Raw genomic sequence first — 27279 nt, 5'->3', positions numbered from 1 at the left:
GTCTCTCCGTCCCGGGGCCGTCCGGCCCGGCGAAGAGTTGCGGGAGATGGCACCGCGCTGCACTCTGCGGTTTACACGCGTGAAGGAGGGAAGCGTTCGGGACCCAGGACTCAGACCCATGGCCCAGGGCCTGTGGCGTGTGGGCACGATAGCGCAGCGCTGCCTGCGTCCAGGCGCGTTCCTCCGCCAAGGGCAGGGCAGTCGACCTGCGTGTCCCGGGTCACGATCGGGTTCCGGGAGACTCCTGAGGATGGTAAGTGCATTTCTCACTTTCGCTACGTAGTGAGTATTTAAATATTAATGAAGAGATTTCTAAGAAGAGCCTGTAGGGCAGGCCGGCCTTCCACAGACCCGGGAGGGAGGTTGCTCTTGAGCCTGAAGCCCGTCCAGCTTGGCAAGAACTCCACGGCCGTCGTTAAAATTCAGGAACTTGTGATTTGTGAAATACAGTTTCTGATCTGTATGGTGTGTGGACCATTTGCCAGAGAGAATCTTGTTGGACACATAAAATAGCGCTGGCGGGTATCTTCAGCAGAATAGGAAAAAAAAAGAGAGAAAGCATCTGTTTTTAGGTGTGATGTGTTCGGAAGGGTTATCTGGAAGCTACAGTCCCTGTTTGAAAAATTGACATCTTTCATTCCCTTCTACCAAACCAACCAAAGCGCCTCTTATTTTTTTTTTCCTGCTGGTCAAGCATTTATGGAGAGCTGACTTAGGGGGCCCGCAGTCAAGCATTGGCGGCCACCGGGCCGGCTGAGTGAAAGGCCCTTGTGTGGGGCTCTTGTTTATGGTGGCATAAAACGAAAAACAACTCATAACTTTTCGTAATAAATCCCCCTTTATAGGTGGCTCACACACAGGCCCAGCCGGCGGCCCTGGGGAGTTTGTGGGGAGCAAGAAATGGGTGAAGGAATGCGCGTTTGCCGTAATTACAGGGTTGTAAGGTAACGCTGAAATTAATTTCTTCAAAGTTGGGTTTCAGAAGCCAGGGCGGTCTCTGCAGGCCAGCACTGTCTTCGTTTTATTTTAGTTCGTTGGTTCTAGCCATTTGGGATTTTAAAATGCATGTTTGTACTCGCGGGTACCTATCCTGTTAAAGTGAAACCCATCCTGGGGGGGGGGGAGGCGGGATTAAGGCCGCTTTTTAATACCATCCTATCACAGGTGCGATTTCCCCTCTGCTCTCCCCATCTTACTGATGTGGTTTGGAGAACCTTCATGGGTGCTTTGACCACAAAATAATGGGCAAGGGGGGCCGTGTTTCCCTAACGCCCCAGAGTTGTGAGCTGGTACCTGAAGGCGATGTTTCCGGGAACGTGGACAGAGGCCCAAGTAGCCCAGGCCTGCCTGACAACAGCCTCGCCCCGGGCTGCCTGGTTCCCTAGAGCCCAGGGAAGAACCCAGAGGAAAAAGGAGACCATTTCACTGAGATCTGGCCAACCCCCGGGCACAGAGGCTGAAAGTTCGCTTAGGTGCTGCGGACGAGACCCGGGGGCGTCTCTTCTGCTAAGCCGCTATGCCCCCCACCTCCCATACCACATCCTCACCTCCCACGGTTTGAATTTTTATTTATGAGTCTATCAGAGGCAGTTAGCAGACGTGAAACCCGGGTGGGACATTCAAGAGCGATCTCAGGAACGGGGTTGCCGCTGCCGAAGGCCTGCTTCTCCAGCCGGGAGCTGTTGCTTGGCATTGGCAGTGACCGGTTTCGTAATCAGGAAAAGCTCAAGTTCCAGCCGACCCTCGCCTGCAAAATGTGGGAGATGCTCTCTCCGGGTCCACAGATGACCTGTGACATATCTCGTGATGGGCAGGAAGGTGTGGCATTCTGCTGACCCCCAAACAAGGGGTATCCGTTGCTGCTTCTCCACGGGCCTATGGGAGCAGGGAAAGGCCTGGGCATCCAAGGAAGCACCCCCAGAGCCACTTAGTGGGGGCTGGCTATTTGCCAAAGCTCCAGAGGCCCATCTCCCCGGCCCCAGTGTGCCCCTGGCACACAGAGGGTGATGGGGTTGAGAGTCTCTAGTAAACAGTGCGCCCTCCACCCCCCCCACACACACACAGAGGCACGGCCTCGGCACCAACGCCGTCCGGTCTTGCTTTTGTCCTTGTTCCTTGGAGCCAGCCCAGTTCCAGTGGAGACTTGCCCCCCCCCCGGGGGGGGGGGCTTCTTACCATGTTGGGATATCCCATTCAGGCAAAATTTAGTTTTGAGGATATCCACACCAAAGTCGAGGTTCTGAAAATGAACTGGCGCCTGCCTGCTTTTTGTTACTTCTGGATTGAATAGAAAGAATGTGCTAAGCAGGGGGACAGGGTCTCATGGACTGAGGTGGGCTAGTGGGAGGATGGCCCTGGTATTTCTGCTTTTGTTTAAAACCAGGGCCAGCCCCCAGGTTTTTCCCTGCCTGCGCTTGGGGCTGAGTCATGCCCAGCCTTTGGCCACTTGAAGCCCCAGATCCTGGGTGAGGGGTGTTCAGGGTACTGGTGGGGTCTGGCTGCTTGGCACAGGCAGTATATGGTGATGAGGCCTCCACTGGGGCCTGGTTGCACACACCACCTGAACAGGTGCAGATGGCACTGTGCTTTGCTCCAGGGGCACAGCGGGGAGTTTTATGGCAGGGTTACTTTTTGGGTCTGTGTGGTTTGCACCTGATGGGACAGTCTGTGAACCGGTCTCGCCTGCTCCCATCCTCAGAAGGGTGCTGGGGCCTGTTTTGCCCCCATGTGGATGAGGCCTGACTGGAAGGCAGTCCCTGGGGCTGAGAGAGGGGCCCGAGGGCTTTGGCCACCCTGACAGGCCCTCAGCCTGAGCAAGTGCTCCCTGGTGTCCAGGGAAACCAATGTGTGCTTCTAGTGAGGGACAGTGTCCGGGAAGGGAGGGAGGCCCTTGCAGGCCAGCCAGGAAAACATCTCACAACCATCGTGCTTGGTTTTCCTTGGGCTTAGAGGGTGTACTTGCATGTTTGGATGTTTGGGGAGAAGGGAGAATACTCTTGCAGGAACCCCACCAACGGGGGGCGGGGGGTGTCCTGGCTCCCATCGCACAGCTCCCATCTGGCCCCTGCCCCTGGCTCACTGTGTGACCCTGGACAAGGCACCTTACCGCCCCAGGCGTGTACCCTGAGCCCTAGCACAGGAAAAATGACAGCAACATCAGAGGGGCGTTTGGAGGGTCCAGACAGCGCTCTCCCCACAAAGCACCATTCCTGGCACGTGGCAGGGACGCCATAAAGCGTGCTGGTGTTGTAAATGATAATCGCCATGTTTACCGCTGGTGATGATTATATTTTTGAGTTTCTAAGAAACAGAGAGTCCAGTTTTGGTTTCATCCGAAAGGACACCTACGAGTTTACCCCCTCCCCCCCACCCCCCACAGGTGGTGGTGCAAGGTGAACTTTGATATTTTCTCTCAGGTGGAATGCCAGGAAGCTTGCAGAGCCGGGCTTCCCTTGTCACGGGGACTTGGCTCCGAGGCACTGGGGACACTAGATGGGAACAGGGCCCCGTGAGGTCCTGGGACGTGTTCACCGAGGAAGGAGTGGAGCCTCCCCCCAGAATGGCACTTGAGCTCACTTGGGTGCCGACCCCGGGGTCTGACCTGTGCCTCTCACCTCTTCAGGGTCCAGGGGAAGCATGAGGGCAGGCCATCACCACTTGGGGGTCCAGAGTGGCCACACCAGCTGCCAGCATTGGAGCTGGCAACGCGGGGGGTGATTTGGTGGGAGGGTTTCACCACTGAGGAGCTAATTGCTCTTTGGCCACATACAAGCATACGTTTCCCACAACACTTCGTTGAGGATTTTCTCTCTTAGCTGATGGTTCAGGAGGACCCAGCAAGATGGCCCTTTCTCAAAACAAGTTATCGGAACAAGAAAGGAGCCTGGGCATCGGCTGTGCTTGCTGATGTTACAGAGCAGAGGAGGGGAAAAAATGCAACTGTCTTCAAGCAAAGACAATGGATCTTTTATATGAAATACTTATTTCCAGGGCTGACCAGTGTCCCGTTGGCTGGGGTGCCGGAGCTCGAGTTTCTGGGTGTCACGGGCCCTGAGAACCCAGTCAGGGACAGAGATTTATAAAAAGGGAGAAAAGAAAGTCCCCTGACCCATGGTTCTTGGGAAATTCAGTGGGAACGTCTGGCTTTCTTTGTTGAGTGGAGGCTAAACTTTCTCAAGTTTAATTTTTTCCTTCTGTGATCTCTTTCACAAGGCTGCGGGGGCGCCTTCGTAAGCGCCAGAAAGGTAGCCAGGTTTCCAGGTTTCGGATGGTGAGCTGGATGGGCCCTGCCATGGGCCAGACCCGATGGGCCTTTGTCTGCTGGGCGGTTGCAGGGGGGCAGGTAGTCGTGGAATGGAAGTGAAGAAAACCGGGACTCTTAAGAGGAAGGGTCCGTCCTCCGAAGGGGAGGCCATCAAGAGCGATTTCGGACAAATTTGTGATTCTCTGGGGCCCTTTGCTCCTCCCAAAGCCCATTGTGCGATGCGCTTGGGAGCAATGTGCAGGTTGTCAGAGAGCCTGGCCTGCCGTGGTGAAGCCACACACCAACCCTTAAATACCCTCCCTGGCTGGAGAGGGTGTGTTTGTAACTCCTGACAAACTGGCCCAAGAGTTAGCACTGGATGGATGTCTTCTGAATTACTAAAATGAACAGAATTTCACTCTGAGGCTTATGCACCAGCTGTCTCTGTCTCCCCTGCTCTGCTGCGGTGGATAGTGTTCAGCCCCGTTCTTGCTAAACCCACAGCCTCCACGCAGCCAGGAAGGCGCCCTATGAAGCAGGGCCCGGCTCCCAGGCTCACGTTAGGGACTCGGAGGAACTGATCCGCCTGGGGCCAGAACTGAGAACGTCTCCCTGGCGTTGGGGGGACGTGGGGAAGGCTGCGGCAGAGAATCGGCCTGGGATCCCTGCCAACTAAGGGGGTCCTCAGTCTGGACGCCCCTGCGAAGCGGGTGAGGACCAGGGAGGGAGTGGCCCCGATGGGGGTGAGGGATGAGAGTCCCCTCCCCAACAAGCTTCCCCTTCACCCATAAGTCTTTGTTGGCAAATGATAACATTTGGCTTTAAAAATGAGGTTTCGTTTTTTAAAACTGCTTTTACATGGGGTTTTTCAGTTTGGGGTCGTTTTGGGGTTTTTTTTTTTTTTTTTTTGGATCCTGGAACTGCTTCGCTGTGGTCTCTCTAAACTGCCCCCCAGAAATGGCATCAAGAGAGCTCTCTTTTGGGGGTGACCGAAACAACGTCTGAGGCCACGGGTATAGATTTGGTAAAATCGAAGTGGAAAAGGCTGGATCGGTGTGTCATGAGGCAGAAAACCCTCTGACACGGGCTTTTATTCAGGCAGCTGGGGCAGCTCCACAAGTAAATGCCCTAGGGTCTCGCTGTGAGACTCTGGATGGCGGACTTGTTGGCGCCGGATTCCGGACGGGTCAGAAACCCGCGTGGCTGCAGTAATCCAGCCCTTGAGCCGCCGGCCAGGCCTGCTGCTCCATGGGTGGCTGAGAGGTTGGTTCTCTGAGCAGACATGTGAGCAGCCGAGGTAATGATTATTATTGTGGTTGGAAATGTGTGCATGGCATGTACAAAGTGAAACAGCCTTCTTCTTCGTCTTTTTTTTTTTTTTTTTAAGGAGTGATAGAATTTTCCCTTAAGATTAAAAAAGGAATGTTGTCCCTGATCCCTTTGGCTTCTAAAGCTGGGGCTGGGCTTTTTTCGGCGGTGAACCGCCCTTCCTTAATTCTGGCATCTCAGATGGCAGGAAGAGCGTTTAGCTGAAATATTTACCTGCTGATTTGGGGCTCTTAAATCTCCATTCGCCTTTCATGTGTTTAACGGCGATATTTACATCCAAATCAGCCCTTTATAATTACATTTTAAATTATAATAAAACGATGGTGCCGGGCTTCAGTCTTGGCTGCCGCTGTGAGTTGCATTCGGGTGTACATCACGTCACCCAGACCTGCCTGGGCTCCGAGGAGGCGCCAGACATGCGGGTTCTGGCCTGCAGGGACAGACATGTGTCCTGAGCATGGCAGGCTCTGTGCGTGTCACCTGTGGAGCCCGCCCCGCCTGACCAGGAGGAGAAGGGCTTGTCTCTGGGGATTCTGGCCCAGAGACACAGTGGCGATGCTGCCAAAGCTCATGGCCCAGGGTTGCAACCGAGAAGGACCTGTTTCGGGCCAGGCTGCTCTGCCACCGGACTGATGTGTTGTGTCCTGAGCCCCACGCTGGGGCGGAGACCATATCTCCTGGGCAGCCAGCTGGCCCAGCCGAGGCCACTTCTGGTTGTGGCTATATTGTGTGCGTGTGTGTTGGGGTAAGGGGCGCCCACCACCTCTGCAGCCATAACCCAGGTTCTGCCTCCTCTCCTTGGTCAGGGGCTGGCCCCCAAATGGCCACCTGGTCTTCAGTGGCTTTCCTTGTGGAGCGTGGCGGGGGGGGGGGCGGGGAGCCCTCTCCTCCCCAGGGGCCAGGCTGTTGGCAGGTGTACCAAGCCGTTCCTGGAATGGAATTCCTGGCGTTCCTGGTCAGGCGCATGGCATCGGAATCCTACCTGCTTTGTCTCTGGCATCAGCTGGTGAGCTGGTCACGTGGCGGTGTGCGTGAGACCAGAGCCCGAGGACCAGAGGGCTGCTTCCTTCTTGCTCGGTCGCCTTTTGCCATCTCCCACCCCCTCCTTTATGGGCATGACCGTATTTGAGCCTGAGCTCCCGTCCCCAGATGCTCAGGTGTCTAGACGGTCCCTTACCCCCAGTCCTTACCGACAGAAGGGCCCATTAGCCGGACGGCAGGCCCAGCCACGCTCAGTCCATGCAGTGCCCTCCACTCCAGCACAGAGCTGGCCCTGCCTGCCTGGGGAGCCCCTGGCTCACACTGACAGCCCTGTGGCTCACCGTGCACAGGGACAGCAAGTGCCTGGCCACGTAAAGGGCCGAGGGAGGGACTTGGGCAGATAGCATGGCCACACAAATGTGGCCCGGATGCCTTCAGCAGAGGACAGCCAAATCTGATAAATCTCCAAATAAAAGCTCCACGATAAACCCTCAGGCCTGCTGACCGGGTCCCAGGGCCGGAGCCCGGGCACATTCCACCTTAGCCAGGATTGGCTTTGGTGGAGTTGAAGAGTCTGTGATGGTCTGAGAGGGTGTGGTGACATGCCTGGACTCTGGACGTCGGTGCCCTCATGGCGGCCCGGCTGCTTTGCAGCTCCTCTGGGCAAGGCGACTGGCTCCTGGGGGCCAGCAGGGTGCCCGGCCTGGTGCTCAGCCCTCTGTGTGCATTTTTCATTCTGTCATCCAGCAGCCCTGAGTGGTAGGAGCCGTTGTCCCCGTTCCTTCTCTGGATGGGGAAACTGAGGCCCAGAGAGCTGCTGTGGCCCAGGGTCAGGTGGCCCCTGGGACACAAGGCCGACCCCGAGCCCTGGCGGCACGGCCTCTCGGGGCATCCGTTGGAACGGGCTCGCTCCGAGGCCGGGGCCCAGGGAGCGGCCGGGGGGGGGGGCCCCGGGCCCCCCCCCGCCCCCCCCCCCCCCCCCCGGGGAGCACGCCGGGTGCTGGCCGCCGCCGCCGCCTGATCCTCCTCGGGCCCGGCACAGGAACAATGCGGCCTCTATGCCGGGAGCGGGCCCGGGCCGCCTGGACTCCGGAGCAACATGGCGCCCAGGGCCGCGCCGCCTGGCCACGGGGAGGGCTGGCGCCTGGGCCGGGCCGGCTCCCCCGTCCTCCTCGGGCCAGCCGCTGAGTGGCCAGTGGCGCCTGCGGCCTCCTCCCTCTCCCACTCGGCCGCCCCCCCCTCCCCCGCCGCCCCCGCCTGGTGGTGGGTTCGGGGGTCCGGCCCACCCGCCTCTGCCACGTCTGCCATCCTCCCGGCACCCAGGAGCATCTTTCAAAAATTCCCGGTGGGCGGGGCCGAGCCGCAGCGGCCGCCTCTGGCCCCCCCTCCCCGGGCAGCCAGTGCCAGATGAGAGCAGGAGACAAAAGTAGCATTTTCCTCGTCCTCCTGGGCTGGCAGCAGAGCCTCCCCCAGCACCACTTGGCTCCTGGCAGCCCTGCCTCTGGGTGCCGGGGTGGCCGAGGCCCAGGCCGCGCCAGCCAGGACCGAGGGGACCGATGGTCGAGTGTGGCCAGAGCAGGACGCCCGAGGGCCCGCCGGACTGGGGCTGGCACCTGGGGACGGCCTGCTGGCCAGCGGGACCTGCCCTCCTCCTCCTGCCACTGTGCCCGGCCGGGCCAGGGGGCACCATTTTCACTTCCTTGCTTTGGAGAAAGCTCCTCATCCTCCTGCACCTTGGGTAAGTCACCTTCTTCCCTTCTCTTTTGCTGGAGACAAGCCGAGGGCTCTGCCATCTTGTGCTCGATGCCTGTTACGTTTCCTTCCCTCTAATTGGTTATCCGAAATTCAAAATTCTATTTCCGACCCCCCCCCCACCTTCAGTGAAGTAAGCCTTTCCAAAAACTGCAGGGAAAACGCAGAAGCCAAGCCCATTTATTTTTAAGATCCAAAGCTATAGGCTTTGGGAATCACAATAAAAATGAATGTTTGTTATTTCACAGTAGCTGTGTGTTCAATTATAATTTGAACGAATGTTCCGGGAGGTATTAATAGGCACGGCCTACTTGTTTCTGCTCAGTTGTGCTGGTTTGTCGTGGGGGTCTCATCATCATCATCATCATCATCATTATTATTTTAATTTTTGGTGGTGCCAGGAGTGGCAGAGGGAAAAACACCAAAGCGCCCATGCTCCTCCCAGCAAACTCCTCAGCAGGCAGGGCTGGGCTGGCACACGGGAGGGTGGGTTCTGCGTTGAGAAACAGAGGCCCTTTTATTTTATCCGGCATCTTTAATGCTGCCATGTCCACAGTTTAGGGATCCAGTTCTTTTCTCCCTTTCGTTTTATTTTATTTCGGGTGTGTGTGTGGGGGGGGGGGGTGTTGGGGAAAAAAAGGCTCTTTTCGGCTTTCAGCTCAGTATAGGGAAAATCTTTTTGGTTGTTTTGTGCTTTGTTTTTTAAACACTTATTTAAGCCCGGGGATTCCGCCCAACGGTGCCGTGTCCAGCTCGTAACTGCCCTGCCCACAGACGGTGCGTGGGGTCCACGTGGGCGCGTCCACCGGACGGACCCTCTGGGGGCCCGAGTTGTCCACGGCCGGCCTGTGCTGGGTCCCGTCCTGGTTTCCCATCTGCAGAACTGTGGGCCGAGACATTTGACCGTCCTGGGCCTGAACCGTGGCCAACGGGGGTGGGAGTCCCTCGAAGACCTTTGCATCTCCAGGCCGCGCTGCTGCTGCAGCCCAAAAGCTACCCTACACGGCTGCCCGAGTTCCTGTGATGGTCCCTGACCCTTCAGAAGGGCTGAACCTTTTCATATAAAAGGTGGGCTTTGCAGAGTTCAGCTCCGACTTACCTCCGTCCCCTGGCAGGCTGACAAAAACGCCCACAGATGCGGCCTGGTTTTTCCCCATGTTGGAGGGTAGCTGGGGTCTTGATTTATGGAAAATGGAAAATCAGGCCCAGAAAGTTCTAAATTGCAACGGAGAGGAAAATTCCCACGTAAATACATCTTTGTTTTCCTGATTTGGAGGCGCTGGGCCCTGTTTGTGTGGGTCTGAGCAGCCGGCCTGGGCAGATACCACCAAACATAAAAGTGAGCTCAGCTCACACAAGGACTATCACGGCTGCTTTTGTTCTTAGATTAGACAGCAGTCGATACTGGGGGTTTGGGGCTGCAGAGACAGGCGTATATAGCAGAGATAATTAAAACATTTTCATGATTGTGACAGCCACATTCTGCTGCCGCAAGCTGGAGGATCATTCTACCCAAATATTTAGCAAGCACCAAATAAAACACTGGTGACAAAAAAGAAGTAATAGGAAAAAAACAGAGTGCCATAAATTCTAAAGCAAAAGAGTCCAGAGTGTAGAGAGGTGGGTAGGAGGAAAGGAGTTTTTATTTAAAGAATTTATGCTTTTCGTAGCTGCCCATGCCTCATCTCCAAAAATTTTATTTTTTGGTATAATTAGTGTAGGTAAATAGGCCTTTAATCCTAAATCCTGGAGTGATAGTCACATTCCCGGAGCATGACTTCCTCTTCTTTTTGGAGGTAAGGGCAAGTAGCATAAAATCAATTAATTTCCATAAATGAGCATTTTCATTCTAAATTAGTATTTTCCACCGAGATTATGTTCACCTAATGGGTGTAATGTCTACGGATAACACATTTTCCAGCATACACCTTCTAGAGCTGGGATGGTTATTATGTGACCAATTACCGTGTTTGTTTTTTAACTTGGGCAATGACGTTCTGCCTCCCCCCAAATCAGGAAAATGCCATGGAATCTTTTGTGTTCTGAATCAGGGAAAATATCCGTGTTCTCCATGGCACCCAATACTTCTCGGCAGGTTTTTTTTTTTTTTTTTTTTTAAGAAAGTACCACGCATAGCAGTTTTCACATCATTGCTTCTATATAAATTCCACTATAGACTGAAATTATACATTCTCACAGCACAGATGGGCTGGTCTGTCATTACGACTGCTGGGTCCTTGTTGGAACACACAGCATATTTCAATTGTGGAGTCGACAATTTCGAAGAACTGAGGTCAAAATAAACAAGTTGCATTTGTGTATAAAAACAGTCCTATGATCTTCTCATCCCTTGAACAATTTGGCAGAAGAACCACCATCACCTTCATTAGATTAGATTTTAAATGTTGGTCTTTGTCTTTGCCTTTTAAGACTCCAAATGCCCTACGTTAAAGGACCGTAAATGTTTTAATTAATGACCAATTTTTATGTTGTTTGGCAGCATGAACAGCGTTAACGCTAGATTTAAATTCAAAATTATGGGGTTTGGGACTTAAGATTTTGAGATCTTCATTAAATCTCTAGCTGTTCTGTATAGGCTTACATGAAATTATTTTGAGATGCTTATGAAAAATCAGATGACAAATATTTTGTGTGGTTTAAAGGTACATTTAAATCCCTCCCTCTTCCCCGCCGCAAAATATATATATGTGTGTGTGTGTGTGTGTGTGTGTGTGTGTATATATATATATATATATATCAACAGGTAAACTACAAAGAGTAGCTATAAACTTAAAAAAAAAAATTATCTCACCGAGATAACAAGGTGCAGAATTTATTGGCCGTCATCACACATGAGGACAGAGAAGTTTTACAAGCACAAATAATTTGCACACGATAACTGTTTATTTTGTGAATTTGTTCACCTTATGACGTAATCCATTCTGAGGGTTCTTCCCCACTCCCCCCGTGCCCTCCCCCCCATTTTTAAGTGATTGCTCCTGCTTTTCCCCGAATTCTGGATCCCGGCTCTGCCCTTCCCAGCCTCTGAGGCCGCCTTCCCTCGCTGTGGCCCGGAGCTCACACCCGGGGCTTGTGGCCGACCCTGAACGAGACAGGGATGCTTCCCTCTGCTGTCTCCTGCAGCCTCCCAAGTCTCCTTCCATCTGTTAATGGAAGTGCTTTGTTGTGGCTTGTTTATCTGAAGGCGCATACCTGTTGGTGGAGATGTTTGGGAATATCAGGAAGGGCAAAAAGATGAAATTTGCCGGAGCTCCTGGGGAGCCGCTTTCCCTGGCGGTCCCGCTCTTGCATTTTTTTTTTTTTAACCACTTCCTCCTTTCCCATTTGGTCTTTCAGCCTATTGACCCTGGTCTTGGCATCAGACCTGTATTTACTAGCAGCCCCGAGAACATGGCGCTGGGCTGGGTGCTCTGAAAGAGTGGGCAAGGCAGGGCGGCCACCGCCCTCAGAGCCAGAGCCCGGCGCCCTGCTCGGTCGGCCAAGCAGAGTGCAGAAGAGCGGGAGCTCCGGGACTGAGGCGGGGGTTCAGATTGAGTCGGTGTTAGTTCCTGGCCCTGTTGATCAAAGGCAAGTCATCTCACCTCTCCGTGTCCCTGTTTGCTCATCTGTGAAATGGGGCCAGTAGGTGTCCCCACCTCATAGTCACACACGGAATGCCCTTAGCACAGCGCTCAGTTCCCAGAGGGCACCCCATACCCGCTGTTAATCCTTGGTTGATTTCTGAGTCTCGGAAATGCCTGCCAGGCGGGGGTTAACACCGGCTCCATTTGGCCAGGGGAGGCACTGAGCCTGAAGCTGAGTCCCCAGATTCAACCTGCTGATGAAGATCAGGGATGGGATTCAGACCTGGGCCTGCCGTCCTCAAAAGCCCACGTTCATGCTGCATGTCCACACCACATGTGGTCAGGTGTGGACGGCGCACCTTTGCCCGTGCATGAGCGCCAGGGCGTGTGCAGGCACACACAGTGTCCTGTGCTTTGCCTGGTACGTCGGTGATTTCCAGAGGTGGATGGGCATTTGGAGGCACTGTGCCGGCTTGGGGCAGGTGCTCTTCATGGCTTCTCAGTGAGCCATGGAGCCCCTGGGCCACCCCTGGGGACACTTGCCAAGCACTCAGCTGCCCCAGTGTGATGGGTCGTCTTCCTCAGCCCAGGGCCAGCCAGAGCAGGCTGGACAGGGCACCCAGCTGCCAGGCCCCTGGGAGGTGAAGGAAGGCCCTTTGGCTGGGCTGGCTACACGCTGGGACCTGGCCAGGCGTGGTGCGGTCTCCCCGGAGGGGCAGGCTGTTCCAGGCACCGGCCATTTGCAAACGCTGAGGAGTGGAAGTGAGCCTCTAGGCCTGGGAGAGGAAATGGCGGCACGGGCAGGCCCAGAACAGGATCCGGGAAGGCGGCCGAGGGAGGGGAGCGGCCGGAAAGCCCAGGGTGGGCCGGTTGGTGCGCTGGCGGCCCGTCCTTCGAGAAGCAGCCAGCGGGGCTAGTCTTCCTGGGCAGGTCTGCGTGCGTGCACCTACGTGCGGGGCTCGGGCCCCTGAGCGGCCACTGAACAGCTTTAGCGGCCCAGCTAGCTCATCAGTAACGTGGTGGGGACCGGGGATTTGATGAGGTCCTGTGAACGCCCAGCGCACCTTTGGACAAAAAAAGAGCCTTGATGAGAATCTTTACAATGGGCCTGGGTTCTGTGTCTTTAAAGCGTTTATAACAGCACGAGACTCGGGAAACGGTCCGACATGGCAGATGGGAGCCTGTCTGGGAGGCCCCGGGTGGTTTGTGTGTCCCCTCGTTGGGGCCTCTTAGGTAGAGACCGGAGGCCTGGACTCTCAAGCGAGCTGCCTGCCCATCCCAGCCTCAGTTTCCCTATCCATAAAGCAAGGGGATCAATCCTACCCACAGATTTCTTGTAGCCTCCCTGGTGATGAGGTCACTCCCCACTCATCCCCCTTAATGGGGAGCAGTTGTTGGTGGGCCCTGGAAAAGTGTCCCCAGCCTCGGGTCCCCAGGACTCTGGCTTCTGAGTTTCTTGAGGGACGAGGAGGGAGGGAGAGGCCAGGCCCGCAGACCCACAGAAGGGTGGGGACGGTGGGGGCCGGGCTGCTCCAGCATGTGCTGGGGAACCTCTGGCCCAGTTTCCTGGGAGCCCAGCCCTGCCCCAGGATTCCTGCAGTGGGTGTGTCTGCACTTCCGGCCCAGGCGTGGGCGGCGGGGTCCTCGAGGCAAGCGAAGTTCCCCACCCGCCAGAGCCTCCTGGTTGTGCAGCTTCTTTTGGCTCGATGGGATGAGGACCCCCACCTGAGCGTGGCATGCGGGGTCCAGGCGGGTGGCCCCCCCCACCCCCGCCTGCTGGCCGTGCCCGGGCCCAGGTGACACGGCGGGGCGGCCTGCAGCAGCATCGCGGGGGCTGACCGCGGTAGAGAAGGTGCCCTCCGGCTCGAGCCTTCGTGGTTACGATCACCCAAAGAGCACGTCGCCTGATGCCAGGACCTGTGGAGGCTCTCAGCCCCGGATGCGTGGGCCTCGAGGGTCTCGGGCCTCAGTCCTGGGTGCTCTAGCTCCAGAGGTGAGCCTTGCCCCGCAAGATGCGGTCACGCTCAGATGGCTTGTGTGAACGTGCGGGTGCCGATCGCGGCTCTGGGAAGTAGCTTCCAGGTGGGCACTCCCGGGCCGGGCGGTGTGGCCGGCCACCACGGCCTTAGCGGATGCCACCGCGGAGAGGCATGGCTGCCACCGCAAGCATCCCACTGCCGGGGACGAGTGAGCAAGACAGGCTCAGGCAGGACCAGTGAAGGGACCTAGAGAAGCAGAAACCCCTGCCTTGGCCCAGTGGAGAATTGGGGGCCACACTTGGCTCCCCCAAGGGAGGGTCAACACATGTCAGATGCTGCGCACAGGACTCAGTTCCTTGCAGTTGGGGGGAGCAACCCTTTGTTGACCTACTAAGCGCCAGCCTCAGGGCCGGCTACTTTGATCCTATTTATTTATTTATTTTAAAGATTTTGTTTATTTATTTGAAAGACGGAGCACAAGCAGGGGGAGAGGCAGAGGCAGAGGGAGAAGCAGACTCCCTGCCCAGCAGGGAGCCCGATGCGGGGCTCTCTCCCAGGACCCTGGGATCATGACCTGAGCGAAGGCAGACGCTTAACCGACTGAGCCACCCAGGCGCCCCCCCCTCCCTTTTTTTAAACGTCCATTTGAAAATGCAGTCGGCCCATTCTGCTTCATTCTAACATCCCATCAGAGCCAGCGTGTGCCGGCGCTGCTCGGGTGCTGGAGCATGGTGCAGACAGGATGGCTGCAGGCCCTGTCTGTGTGGAAGGTGTTAGCAGTTTTCTGTGTGAGAAAACCAAGGCTCAGAGAGGCCAAGGAGCGTTCCCAGAGACACAGCGAGGGAGTAACAGAGCCTGCGCCCAAACCAGGTCTCTGACCACAGGACCTGCGCTCTCCCCACGCTGTCCATGCTCTGTGGAAGTGGCTGGATACAAGACACCTTTTTATCGTTTCCCTGTCATGGATGCTGACCTTGGTGGGTTCTCCCCAGACACGCAGTGCCAGGAGGGCCCTGTCCTTTGCGCTGGAGGTCTGCCGCCCCCAGGGAGAGCCAGGATGGCCTCCATCCCTTCCCCCCAGGGGCCATGTCGTGCTGGTTCCGGGGCCCCCAAGGACCTGTCTCTGGCTGGGTTGCCATGACCCCAGCATCTGGGGCCTGGCAGTTGGGCCCGCAAAGCCTCCAGTGCCCTGCTGGGGTGAGGGCTTCAGGCTGCTAGGGCTCAGGGTGCCGGCTGGAGCCAGATGGTGCGCAGTGTGGCCGCAGGCCAGGGTGTCATCCCTGCTCTCGCTGTTCTTCTGGCCCACGGCAGGGAAACACACAAGGCCCAGGTGATCTACAGAGTTTATCACTCAGACACTGGGAATAACGGCCTTTGGGGGACACTGTAAAAACCTGGAACAGGCAAGACCATTTTGCAGCCTTTGATGTTCTCAAATGGCCCTTTCTGCTCTGTGCCCAACTGATACCCTTCCATGGTGCCGGGAGCCTGCAGCAGATGACGAGCTGCGGTTTTTTGCAGGTTCTCCTCGTGGGGGCTGGTTGTAGCTGATGGGCCTGGACCCCTTTCTCGTGGAGATACGCATACCTTGTGCTAAGGTGCACAAGGTGGATCGGACGGCCCCTGTGAGGTCTGCTCCGAGGCAAGTGTCTCAGCTGGAGGCGGGATCCCTCAGCTCAGGGCAGGACAGAGGTGCTGGGGTGCCATGTAGAGGCCAGGGTAACTGCATGTGAGAGCAGCTCTTTGCAGGTGAGCAGGGCCGTGTCATGTTCGAGAAACCGTGCCTTGTCCGTCCATGGGGTTCCCTCTCTGGCGCTCGTGTCCCAGCGTTGCTCAGCTCATTTGATCCTCGAGCATGCCTCTCGGAAGGGCTGGGGAGCCTGCTATGGGCAGGCCCTGGCTTGGGGGCCGGGGGGAGACCGACAGCACCATCCGGTGACTGGACCAGGCGGACCTTGTTGAGTACCGGGTCCTCTGCTAGAGGGCTAGAGCCGTGACAGGTGGCCGTGTCTGTCCCCCACTCACAGGCCCGGGGACCTCACTTAGCGAACACGGGCGCCCTCTAGGAGGCCCGGCCCCAGGCCTGGTGGTGCTGGCTAGGGAGCAGAAAGTTAGCCAGGAGCACCCAGTGCCCGCCTGAGGGATCCAGGAAGCCTTCCGGAGGCGGCGGACCCATAGCCCTGGGCTCGTTCTTACCTCCAGCCCGGGGCCTGCCACGTCTCAGGGCCGTGCTGCCAGGCGCGGCACCGCCCCTCCCGCCACCCCACGCCAGCCCTGCACAGGCCACATCTGCTGCTGCAGCCCGCGCCAGAGCTCCACCTCCCGGGCTCCGTCCCCATGGAAACTGCTGGGGGTGGGGGGGATTCCTGCTGCATTTGGCCCGCTGACTGGTTTCCATTAGAGCCAGCCTGCTTTCCTTGAGCTCTGTCCCCGAAGTTCAAGGCTCCCCCCGCCCCAAGGTTTCTTTCACATGTACTGACCACCAGCCTTCTGGGCCACGGGACCGGGAGCACCTGAGTGGAGCGAGGGCCTGAGGGGCCTGCGTTGCCCCGTGCCCGGGGGCCGGCCCAGGGCCATGACTGCTCTTACCTTAACCCCGCTGTGGGCTCAGACCCTGTCCTTTCCTGCCCAGAACCAGCAGCTGCTGAGGGACCCCCCCCAGCTCCATCCCGGCTGGGCCATAGACTCATCGGCGGGGGGGCTTTCAGTAAGCCCCTTCCTCTGTCTGGGCCTCAGTTTACCCATCTGCAGAACGAGGGATGCACGGCTTCTCCAGGTGCTTGCCATGCCAAACAGGACGGAACAAAACAGAAAATGCAGCTGAGGCAAAGCCAAATCTCTCGGGTTCACAGTGCTGGGATTTTTGTTTGTTTTCAAAGAGGGATTTTTTTTTTTTTTTTTTTAAGGGAAGGAGTCATGGAATTTGACCGGAGATGGCTGTTGGAGAGCCAGTTGGAGCCTGTGGACCCAGGGCTTGGGAAGGCCCGGGCAGCTGTGCCCGCAGGCTCCACCTGGCATCTGTGGGGTGCCCAGTGCCCTGGCTGTGAATGCAGTGAGCAAAGGCATGAAACGTGCCCATGACAGAATCCAGAGGGCTCTGGAAAACTACCCAAGAGGCTTCCGGAGGTCAGAAATGTGGGCAGAAAATGAGATCCAGATTTAAAAAAACCCGGCTGGCTCATCCTCCTGGGAGGGAGGCCTGGGAGAGCCTTGCGGCTTGTTGACTTTGAAATGCTTGCCCAGGGCTGGTCTACAGCAGCGGCCCCTGGCCCCAGCCTGATGCCCTGGCAGAGGTGCTGCCTTCCCTCCACCTCTCAGGAGGTGGGAGTTTTACTGGAGATGACGAGCGGCCCTTTGAGGGCTCGTGCCCGACCTGCCTTCTGCTGGGCCCTGCCATTGCCCTATGGGAACCCTTTCCAGCTTACATGCAAGGAGCAGAACCTCGGGAGTGGCAGGCCTTCGGAAAGATTGCTTTCCTCCTTGGGCCTCAGTGTTCTCATCTGTGAAATGGGGAGAGTAACACAGGCCTGCAGGCACATGGGAATTAGGTGAGATTTGGACAAACGGTAGATGGTGGCATCAGAACCGCTCCCACGGCAGAAGCAGGCTGCACCTTCCAGATTGCCCCAGACTCTGGCGGGGTGACACTGGCCCAGCCTGGCCCCAGGGAAGGCTGTTTGTCAAGGTCACCTGGAATGGCTGCTGAAAAGCCCAAGGTAGCTGGTGCAGTGACATTTCCTCTTCGTCTGGGACCCCACTCAACCTCCCCCTGCATCCCCGGGGAAGCCCACCGCCCTCCTCCACCCCCCCCCCCAGGTTTGCCGACAGATCCCTGGGGGCGGGAAGCAGCAGCCAACAGACACCAGACAACAGGGACATGCTCGCCACCACAGCTCGAAGGACGGGGCGTGGTGGCATTTTCAGCTTTCTGCCCTGGGCAAGGAGGGAACTTGGGTTTGAGCAATGGCTCCTTCTTGCCTTCCAGCCCGCCCTCCCCAGTGAAAGTAGGCCGAGGGAGCTGGCTCAGACGAGTAGGTGGTGACGTGGCCCAGGTTGATTTAGACATGCGGGGAGACCAGGGTAATGTAGGAAATGAAGGAAATTTCCCCAGGGAAAGGGGGAAGAGAAGAAAGAGGAGCTTAAGTGCCCAGATAATTATAAAGCCTGGCGTGGTGATTTATGGCGGGCAGGCCGGCTCCTCCGGTCTCCACCGCCCCTCCCGTCTTGGTCCGCTGTGTCCCCAGAGACCTGCTGGTGGGGGAGGCTGTGAGGCCAGCGGGCGCCGCCCAGCACCCAAGCTCTGCTTTGTGTCCTGGGGACAGAGCCCCTCTGTGTGCCGAGCCCTCACGTCTGCTATCTGGGGCAGCCTCGCGGGACACTGACAGGCTGTCAGCCGGGAAGCTGAGGTCGGGGCGGCTGAGCCCCCCGCACAGATTCTTCAAGGACGAGCCCCAGCCAGACCGGCCGGCCCATTAGACCGGTGATGGTCAGGGCGGAGGCAGCACCTCTCATTCCTGGTGCCGCGGGAGGCGGGGCAGGGCCATGGCGTCAGGCAGAAGTAAGGAGGCGCATTTCTCTGGCTTGGGATTGGGGTGCGCTCTAAAACGAAATGAGGACGCAGCTCGCCACGTTGGCCAGGGTGCAAGAGAGGCCGTGGCTGGCCGCGGTGGGCCGCCTGGACACTGCGCCGTTTGGGGCCCGACTGTGGGCAGCCCCTGCTAGGGGATTTCCTCCGTTACGACCACAGCTGTCCCCTCCAGCCCCCCTATAAGTCCTGGGGGCTGTCCCCCAGCTGCTGACCTGGGTCATCGCTGGCCCCCCTCCCTGCCGCACCCAGACTGTGCCCAAGTCCTGCTAGCTCTGCTGCTGCTCAGCATGTCTGAGTCTTGCCCATCCAGGGACGTGTGATCACCACGCAAACCTCTGCCCTGACCTCCACCCTGTGGGGCTCCTGTCCAGCTCTAGGCAGAAGTCCAGTCTCCCCCTCCTGGGGCTCGAGAGGCTCCCAGCAGCCTGCTTTACCCCCTCCATGTTGCCATCCTCCCACTTCTCTAGACTGCAGCCCAGCATCACCTCCTCCTGAAGGCCCTCCCTGCTCCCCGCCTGCCCATTGCTCAGTTCACGGCACGTGTCTGCCCTGGAAGACTGAGCATCTCCAGAAGGACCGGCCAGAATCACCAGCCTGGCCCAGGGCGGGCTCCTGGGGGGACGTTTCATGAATGAATGAAACAGAATCCCAAGGCTGAAAGAGAAGAAGGGAAGGCTGTGAACCTTGCACTCGGTGTGGCAGCACGAGCCACCATGCTGGCCACGTCACCTGGCCACGACGCTCGGAGAAACAAGGGGACAGAGCTTACTTTATTACCTCCACCAATATGTTCCCTTTTAGGACTAACCCGAGGGGCTTGTGAGCCCACCTCATCGGGGACGGCGTGGCAGTGCCCGATGGACAGGCCTGAGCCCTGAGCATCTGCGGCCCACGGACAGAGGACGCCAGGTAGCTCCAGGCCACGGGAAAACCACGGCTGCTGCTTTGGGGCCGGGTTTCGGTTGGGAAGACCAGCTGTGAGAGGTACCCTGGAAGGCTCTGGGGCCTTTTCCCCTCGGCTCAGTGCGTGTGAAAGGTGGACTGTCTCGGCCCATCCAATGTCAGTGGTGAGTAGTGGCACATTCTGTTAACATAGGTCAAACGTTTCCCGCTCATGAATTTCCTGCACGGCCCTGCTGCCATGTTGTGGCTTATGGGGGTCCTCCTCCTCCAGGAAGTCCTCACAAACTCCAAAGCTCTCTTGCCTCATATCCCTGGCAGTGGGCTGCCCAGCCCCTCCGTAGCACCCACCACACCCCTCTTCCTTCCTGTCCTTCGTCTTCACGGGTTTGTGGTATGCGAGGGCGTTGGTGCCCGGACCCTTCTGAGGGCCCTGGACAGGTCTGAGGCAGCTTCCACTGAGGCCTTTGGAAAAGTGTGCCTCGGGGCAATCACGCCTGACCAGCGGGCGGGGGCCTCCAGTCCCTCCCCGGCTCTGCCGTCGGCCTGCTGTCTGATCTCGGCCCACTCCCTCCCCAACTCTGAGCCTCCGTTTCCCCACCACCTCCATTGGGTGGGTCTCTGGAAGGTTCCGAGGGACCAGCTTGGGGCGGCTGCCTCAGGCGTGTGAAAGTGCTCCTGGGCTTTGAGCGGGGTCTCCCCTGGGAAAGGGGCAAGATCTATGCATAAAGCCACAAGTGTGCGTCCTAATGTCTCTCCGGAGGAGAGAAACGAAGCAGCCGGCCGCTGTCTGGGGTGGGGTGTCTGGGTCAGATACTTGGGACAAAGCTGTCTGACGGGGTATTGCATGGCCGCTCAGCAGACATGGCCGGTGGGGGCCACGGAAGGCTGTGGCCCGCCACCATGGTGCTTGTGGGAGCCCCTCCTTGGAGGGGAGTCCGCCGCAGGCTGGGCTCAGCAGAGGAGGACTGTTGGCTGCCTTTTTCTCCTTTTCTCGGTTGTCCAGATCTTGTTGAATGAGGAAAAACTCCTTTAAATCACAAAACTAACCACCCAGCCAGAGTGACCCTGACCCACCCGAATCTTCACTGCACGTTCTCCCCCCAAAAGAAGAGCTGTTGACAGAAGGCACAGGGTGTTGCCATGAGGGCCACACCGTCACCAGGGCGCATCTGGGCCCTTTAAAAGGAGCAGAGGAGATGTGGGGGGCAAAGGGAACCCCTGAGGGTGGGGAGCATGTTGAGGCCCCTCCAGGCCGATGGTGGGGTGATGCTGCCACTTTGGGGCGGGGCCCACCCTGATGTCTCCATTCACGTCCCAAGTGTTTGGAGTCTGATGTCTAGAGGTGACGTCCATCTGTGGAGACCGGGACCCCTGTTGTCAGGCTGGCGCTGGGGCCTGTTCCTTTGCTGTTAGGGGTATGGATGTCCCTTGTGACGCCCCCCGACCTGGTAGAGCTCAAGGCGGGTGTGTGAACAGATGCGCCTCTGGCCCCCGGTGACTCGCTTTTCTGGCCCTGAGTTGGTAACTTGCGTGGCGTCGGCCGCTGTCTGGCGAGAGCGCCTACTGTGTGTGCAGGGCCGAGCTGGTGGGAGTGTGTTCATTGTCGTGTTTATGATGTCAGCTTTGTCCAGTAGGTGTGAATGGCTGCTTCTTCAGATACAAAACTGGGGCTCAGAGAGGCCAGGGTCCTGAAGGCCACGCAACCCAGGAGATTCTCTTCAGCCTGTTGGGGTCTGTAGCCCAGGCTCCGGCCCGGGGCTGGTGGCCCTGCCACTGGATGCCGTGTCCTTGGGGATTTGAACTGGCCTGTGCCCTACCATGCCAGCTGCTCCCCAAGTCCCGGCTCCCTGAGTCCCTGCTGGGGCCGCGTTGACCTAGATGAAGCAGCCGAGCTGGGGATGCACCCCTGGGTGTGCATCTGGCACTCTGACTGGAGGACGTGGCTGCCCACAAGCTCACGGCCTACTTCTGACGCCTCCCGATGCTTCTTGGGTACCTGAGGCCTTGGGTGTCCGACACAGCCTGACCCCAGGGCCAGGCCTCGGTCCTCTGCAGGGCATTTCTGCACATAAATTGAGGGTGAGCTCTGTGCATGATTCATTAGCAACTGGCTCTTTCCAGTTTGTAGGCTGTTTCTCCCACACGTGACCTCGGAGAAGACCAAGTTTAATGCCGAAGAGAAGTCTAGACAAAGCAGGCTGAGAGCTCTGGGGATCCGTGCTCCCATGGCTCTGGGTCCTGAAGCTTGGCCAGCATCAGGGTTCCTGCTGAGGGCTCCGAGCTCCTGCCCCACGATGTCCACTCAGGCCTCAGGCCCCGGAGACTTAGTCCCTCATAAGATAAGAGGTAGAGGAGGAATTTCTCCAGGATAAAGGCCCAGGGTGGGTTCTCACACGTCCTCGGAGTACCCCAGGGGGGCGGCAGTGGGCGTGCAGTCCAGTGAGCCTCATGCGGCCTGGGTGTGCAGCAGGTATCTCTAATCTCGCGTGTAAATTTGAGGAGGTAGGTGTCGCTGTCCCTGTGTAACAGACTGGGAGCCTGAGGCCCAGAGAGGTGGAGGGGCTTGTTCAGAGCTGAAATGGGACCTCAGTGGCCCCTGGACTACCCTGCAGATAGACACAGGAATGTTGCGGAGACCAGGCTACTCGTGGGCCTGGGCAAGGTGGGGATTGAGCTCTGAGACATCCTGCCGGGGCCCAGCGTTGGTTCTGACCATGGAAGCACCAGCCTCATTGTGCCAAAGCCCTCCAGAGGGCAGAACTGCATGGAGGGGGTTGGGGGGAAGCTGCCAAGATGGTCCGGCTGACCCTGTCATCCAAGTGACCACACCGTGCGGCACAGGCTCTGAGGGGGCCCGGCACTGAGAGCAGTGGTAGGCATCATCGTGAGCCAGCCCTGCGCTTGGGACGTGGACTTTTGTCACCGGTAGCGCCCGCCACAGCTCTGGGAGGCCAGCCACACCTGAAATGCACATCACAGGAGGGAAGGCAGGAGAGGGCGATCTTGTGCCTGGAGCCGCACAGCAAGCCGAGGCCGTGGGTCTGGCCAGCTTCCCGTGTTTGCCCCAGCCTGCCTTGTGACCTCTGGGACTCAGGGGCCCAAGTTCATTAGTGACCCTGAGACAGGGGCCCCGGCCTTCCTTCCCACCCCCACACCATGTGGGCTGGCCTCTTGAGGGAGGACAGCTGCAGGAGGCTCAGGCAGCCCCAACCGGGGACAACGCACTCACAAGATTTGTAAGGGCTCTGAGGGCAGGCCACGTGACGGTAGTCTGGCTCAGCGTGCAGCGACTGGAAACAGGCAGAGAGTGAATGTGGGCAGGCCGAGGGCGTGCCCCTGTGCGCCAGTGCCCAGGGGACACTTAACCTGGCTGTTCTGTGCTGTCACCAGGAGAGTGGGTGCAAGGATATGGGAGGAACAGAGTGTCCCGGGGGAGAGCATTCTGTCAGTGCCGCTCTGAAGTTGGAGGGGCACCCAGGCTTCACATCACCCGCCCTGGGCAGCCGTCCTTGTGAGTTTTCAGCCACGGCTACGTGTGGCTCCTGTGTCGTACAGGGATTGGGCCGGGATCCCAGTGCCAAGCCTGCTCCCACAGCTGGAGCTCTGCTCACCTGTCAGGACAGAATTTCCACACCCTTTGTGTCCAGAGTAGGCACGGGGGGGCCCTGTCCTGTTCTCACCTCCTCCAGCTCCCTGGAAGCCTGGTCTCTGCTGCTGACATCAACTGGTTACACTGAATAGGGCTGTTTGTGCACAAAGGGGGCCTCGGCTGCTGGGCCTGTGGGCACCACAGTGTGCTGCCCATGGAAGTGGTCCTCTTTGAGCCCCAACCAGGCTGTGCTCTCGGTCCAGAGGGAGGAGTGGGTGCATGCTCCATTGGCTCCCCTGGGCTGTTTTGGGGTTCTCCTTTCCTGGGCGAGCCCCAGGGCGCTGTCTCATCAGCTCCAGGTTGGGGTATCGGAGATACCCCAGCTTGAGGGACTTCCTAACCTGCCCATCTTACAGGCGCAGGCAGACGGGCCCGGGGTCTTTAAACATCAGTGCACGCCGGGGCTCCATCCTGTTGGGAGGAGAGGCGGGGGGGGGGGCATCCTGGCCGGCGAGGCAAGGGCTGTGCTGCCTCAGGGCAGTCCCATCTCGGGGGTGCTCCCGTCCTATAAAACAGGGCAGTGAGGTGCTCCGGCCCAGAAGCCCCATCCCGCAGCTAGGGAAACCAAGGCTAAGGGAGGCTCTAGGCCAAGAGAGCTAGGGGAACAGGATTAGAACCCAGAGCTGGGTGACTCGTGGTCCTGAGTCCATGCTGCGTACAGAGCGCATCGGGCTCACAAATTCCTGTAGGTCCCCAGCTTCAGGGGTGGTGTTGGGGTTCCAGCCAACATTTTGGGGCTGGGAGTCTGAGCACATCCTTGGGAGCCCACCAGCAGGTCCCCTCCGGCCTCTGAGGGCCTTCTGAGTCCCCTGAGCCCCACTGTCAGGGGCCTGTGCCTGAGGGGGAAGGACTACAAGCCAGTTAGTGGCAACTGGTCGCTCTCGGCCCCAGTGGCTCCTGCTCTGGGTGGGACCTTCTCAGTGATGGGGTCCGGGGAAGGTTGCACTCCTGGGGGGACAGAGCAGCCTCATTCTTGCACTGGGGGGCCTGTGGGAGCCTCCCAGCTTGTGTGGGCATGTTCCGGAAGCTGGGGGTACTCAGAAAGGGCAGGGGAGGAGTGTGTGGAAGCTGGAACCCTGCTGTCCCGCCCACCCACTCACACACGGCCTGGGGCAGAGGCCGAGTGGGTCCGGCTAAGGCGCAGCCCTGCTTTGGGGGAGCCTGGACCCCGGATGCAAGCCTGAGCTGGAGGCGGGGCAGGGGCAAGTGCTCTCAGGGCCCCCCCAGGTCCTAGTGTTCCTGCTCGGTTGGTCCTGGGGTGTCTTCTGATGTGCTCATTGGGAAAAGACCAGAGTCAGGTCTTACACTTACGGGTCCCAGATAGAGACATGGTTCCAAGAGCGGGGGACACTTCCCCGTCATCCCGGGCGCTGTGCTGGGCCAGGGTGCACCCAGCTGCATAGGACCTGTTCTCTGCCACAGACCTGCCAGCGCTGGGGGCGTGGGTGGGCAGTGTCAGAATCTGTGAGCTGATTTCAGGGGACCCCCAGCCTCCTACCAGAGCTGGGGAGACTCTGACTCAGGCGGCATCCCTGCAAGAGTGGGAGATACGCGTGGCCGGGCGACAAGGAAGCCGGTGGTTGGGGTTTGGTTTGGGCTGGGAGTCCAGGTTTGGGCTGGGAGTCAGGCGGTCAGACAAGGCTTCCCTTGCAGTCTGTAACCTCTGGGCACTTGGGCACCTTGCCTGCTGTGAGTGGTGGGCTGCCCATCTGCGGTGGTTGTGTGGGGTGAATGAGAGGCGGGGGAGGGTCACAGCAAGCCCGCTCCCGTTCTCAGGGTCACGTGCCACCAGGCCTGCCCAGCTGATTCCTTGGTCACCTTTCGTCTTTCAGAACATGACTCATCCCAGAGCACCCCCAAGGAAGCGGGACCTACCGTGGCCTTCGGGAGACGTTCCAGGACTGCAGAGCCCAGGTAGATGGTCTTTGCCCTGGGCCAGGGCAGGGAGGCAGCCCGGGAGGTGGGCAGCCTGGCCAGGAAGGGAACGTGAGCCCGTCTTTCAGAAGAGCCCAGCACCAGCCCCTCAGGCCCCAGCCGGCAGCCAGGCCCACCCTTCCTGAGGGATTCGGCCTGGTCCCTGGCAGGCAGCTGAGGTCCCACTCCAGGACCAGGAGTGAGGTGCAGGGCAAGGATTACTTGGCCTGCCGTGGGCCTTTGCCTCTCCCTGAGTCGTCCGCCTGCCCTGTGGCCTAAAGACTCTGATCGCCTCCTCGAAGCAGATGGGATCAGGGAGGAGGCTGGGAGGGCTGAGTTGTTGGCACAGAGACTCTCCTGAGCGGGCTCCGAGTCACAGCCACCTACACGGTGCCAAGTGATGGGCACGCCCAGCCCCCCAGCTGCGAGCCACTCTCCTGGACATGCTTCTTCAGAGCCTCAGTGTCCTCATCGAGGAGGCTGGGGCCGGAGTGGCTCCTGGTGGAGTGTTGGGGACGCACCGTGAATCCCAGAGCACATATGGCTTCCGTGAGAGGCCCCGGGGACGGGACACAAGTCTTTGCACACAGTGGGTCCCCAAGAAGCACAGTCCTTTATACTTCACTGGAGAGCAGACAGCTCTCCAGGTGTTTGGGCCACCCTGGCACTCTTCTGGCTGCTCTCCTCGCTGGAGCTCAGCGGGGTCTAGTTCCCTACACCCGTTATTTCGGGTTTTATGTGTGCTGGTGCTAATATGCGAGACGAGACAGTAGGTCGAGGCAGAGTGGGGCCTGGGGTGGCCAGGGACCTTGTCTGCAGCATCTCTGAGGCAGACAGGAGGGCCTCCGCACCCCACGAACCCAGGCCTGCTCTGGCCATGGGTTAGTTTCACAGCCTTGGGGAGACAGCCAAGTGGAGGGAGGTCTCCACCCCGACCTCCAGATCCAAGCAGCTCTGTGTGGTGGTCATGGGTCTGTTTGCACCACCGCAGGACAGGGAGCCTACCTGCCCAGGGCAGGTGCTGTGGGGGGCCTGCCAGGGGTCTGGCCTGGTTATATTCCAGACCCCGAGGCTCTCTGTCAGTGTCCCGGGGCAGCACTCCATACCCAGTGTTGGCCTGGGGGCAGCCACTACTCTGAGGGCTCATGGGAATGGCCACACCATGGCAGGGGACTAAGCCACAAGACCCAGATCAAACCTCCTGGGTCCCAGACCTATGTGGCTTTCACTGCTGTGTGGTCTTGGGGAGGCCATGGCCTCTCCCTAGGATTCTGTTTCTCATTTGCAAAAGGGGCGTCCAGACCTCTTCCTACGCACCCCCCCTCCCCAGGTACCAATAAGAGCAGAACAGGGAGCCTCTTCTGGCCAAGAAATGGGCCGGGAGCGGTATCTGGCTTGGGATCAGTCCTAACCCACTACTTGCAAAGATGAAGCCTACACACACAGCTGCCCCTGATCATAGGGGCAGAGTGGGAACTAAGGTGGTATATGTTACATATACGTCTTGCCGTGTAAATAGATAAACGTAAACATAAAAAATACATATGTTTATATTGATACTAAAGCTTAGAGGAACACAGACAATGCAGAAAGATAAAAATAAACAAGAAATTAGGGCAAAGGGAGAATCGAAGGTAGGCCTGAAAGAAGCCACATCATGTAGAAGTCTCTAGTTGCTGGGAATGACCTGTAAATTCAGCTCTGAGCTTCCTAGCAGCCAAAAGCAAAGAGGAGAAGACCGTCCCTTGCAGGAAGTGGTGTTCGGGGCATACCGTCTGCAGCGCTGATGCCGAGAGAGAGAGCTGAGAGCTGCCTGGTGCCGACGGGACGTCCCGAAGCCCTGGGCGAGGGTGGGGGGGTGGGCGCTCCCTCACGCCCAGCACAGCTGTGTTCCACTCATCCTGCCGACCCCTTCCCACACAGAGTCATCGGATTCTCCCCAACCCTTCAGACCCCAGTGGAGAGAGGCAGTGAGGGGCCCCGGGTCCACGTACCTGCAACTGTACCTGCCCCCTGGAGACGGGTGCCCCCGGAAGATCGGGGAGTCATTCCCAGGGTTTGGGACACACAGGCACACCCATGTGGCAGCTTCAAGGCCCTTGTGGTGGCCTCCCAGGCTGTCAGGGCAGGTGGGCCGGGGCTGGAGGTACAGATGTGGGACGGGGCCTGCACACCTGCGTACCTGGGCTCTCCTTCCCGAGACTTACACAGCATCTCTCTCCTTCCAGGACTCACGCCTTCTTCCCGCCTCCTCGTTCTGCAGGGGACCCCTGCAACTCTGCCTCCCTCAGGTCAGTGCTGCGTTTTGAACCTTGAAAGTCAGGGCTCTCCCCTCCCCCCAGGTACCCCCCTGGTCT

General features: G+C 58.4%; 1 protein-coding gene across 1 annotated transcript in view; it reads left to right on the top strand.

Moving 5' to 3' along the window:
* Positions 1–27279, top strand: part of LOC141370847 (uncharacterized) — a 39909-nt gene that overhangs the window by 446 nt on the left and 12184 nt on the right. Inside the window, exons 2-4 of the mRNA XM_073882605.1 lie at positions 86–253; positions 24841–24922; positions 27151–27213. Coding sequence (XP_073738706.1) covers positions 86–253; positions 24841–24922; positions 27151–27213 — 313 coding nt within the window. The remainder of the gene's footprint in view (positions 1–85; positions 254–24840; positions 24923–27150; positions 27214–27279) is intronic.

This window comes from Callorhinus ursinus, unplaced genomic scaffold (assembly GCF_003265705.2).
Source record: "Callorhinus ursinus isolate GAN/ISIS: 27379988/994484 unplaced genomic scaffold, GSC_fseal_2.0 scaffold48, whole genome shotgun sequence".
NCBI lineage: Eukaryota > Metazoa > Chordata > Mammalia > Carnivora > Otariidae > Callorhinus > Callorhinus ursinus.
This window is presented reverse-complemented; position numbering and strand designations above follow the sequence as displayed.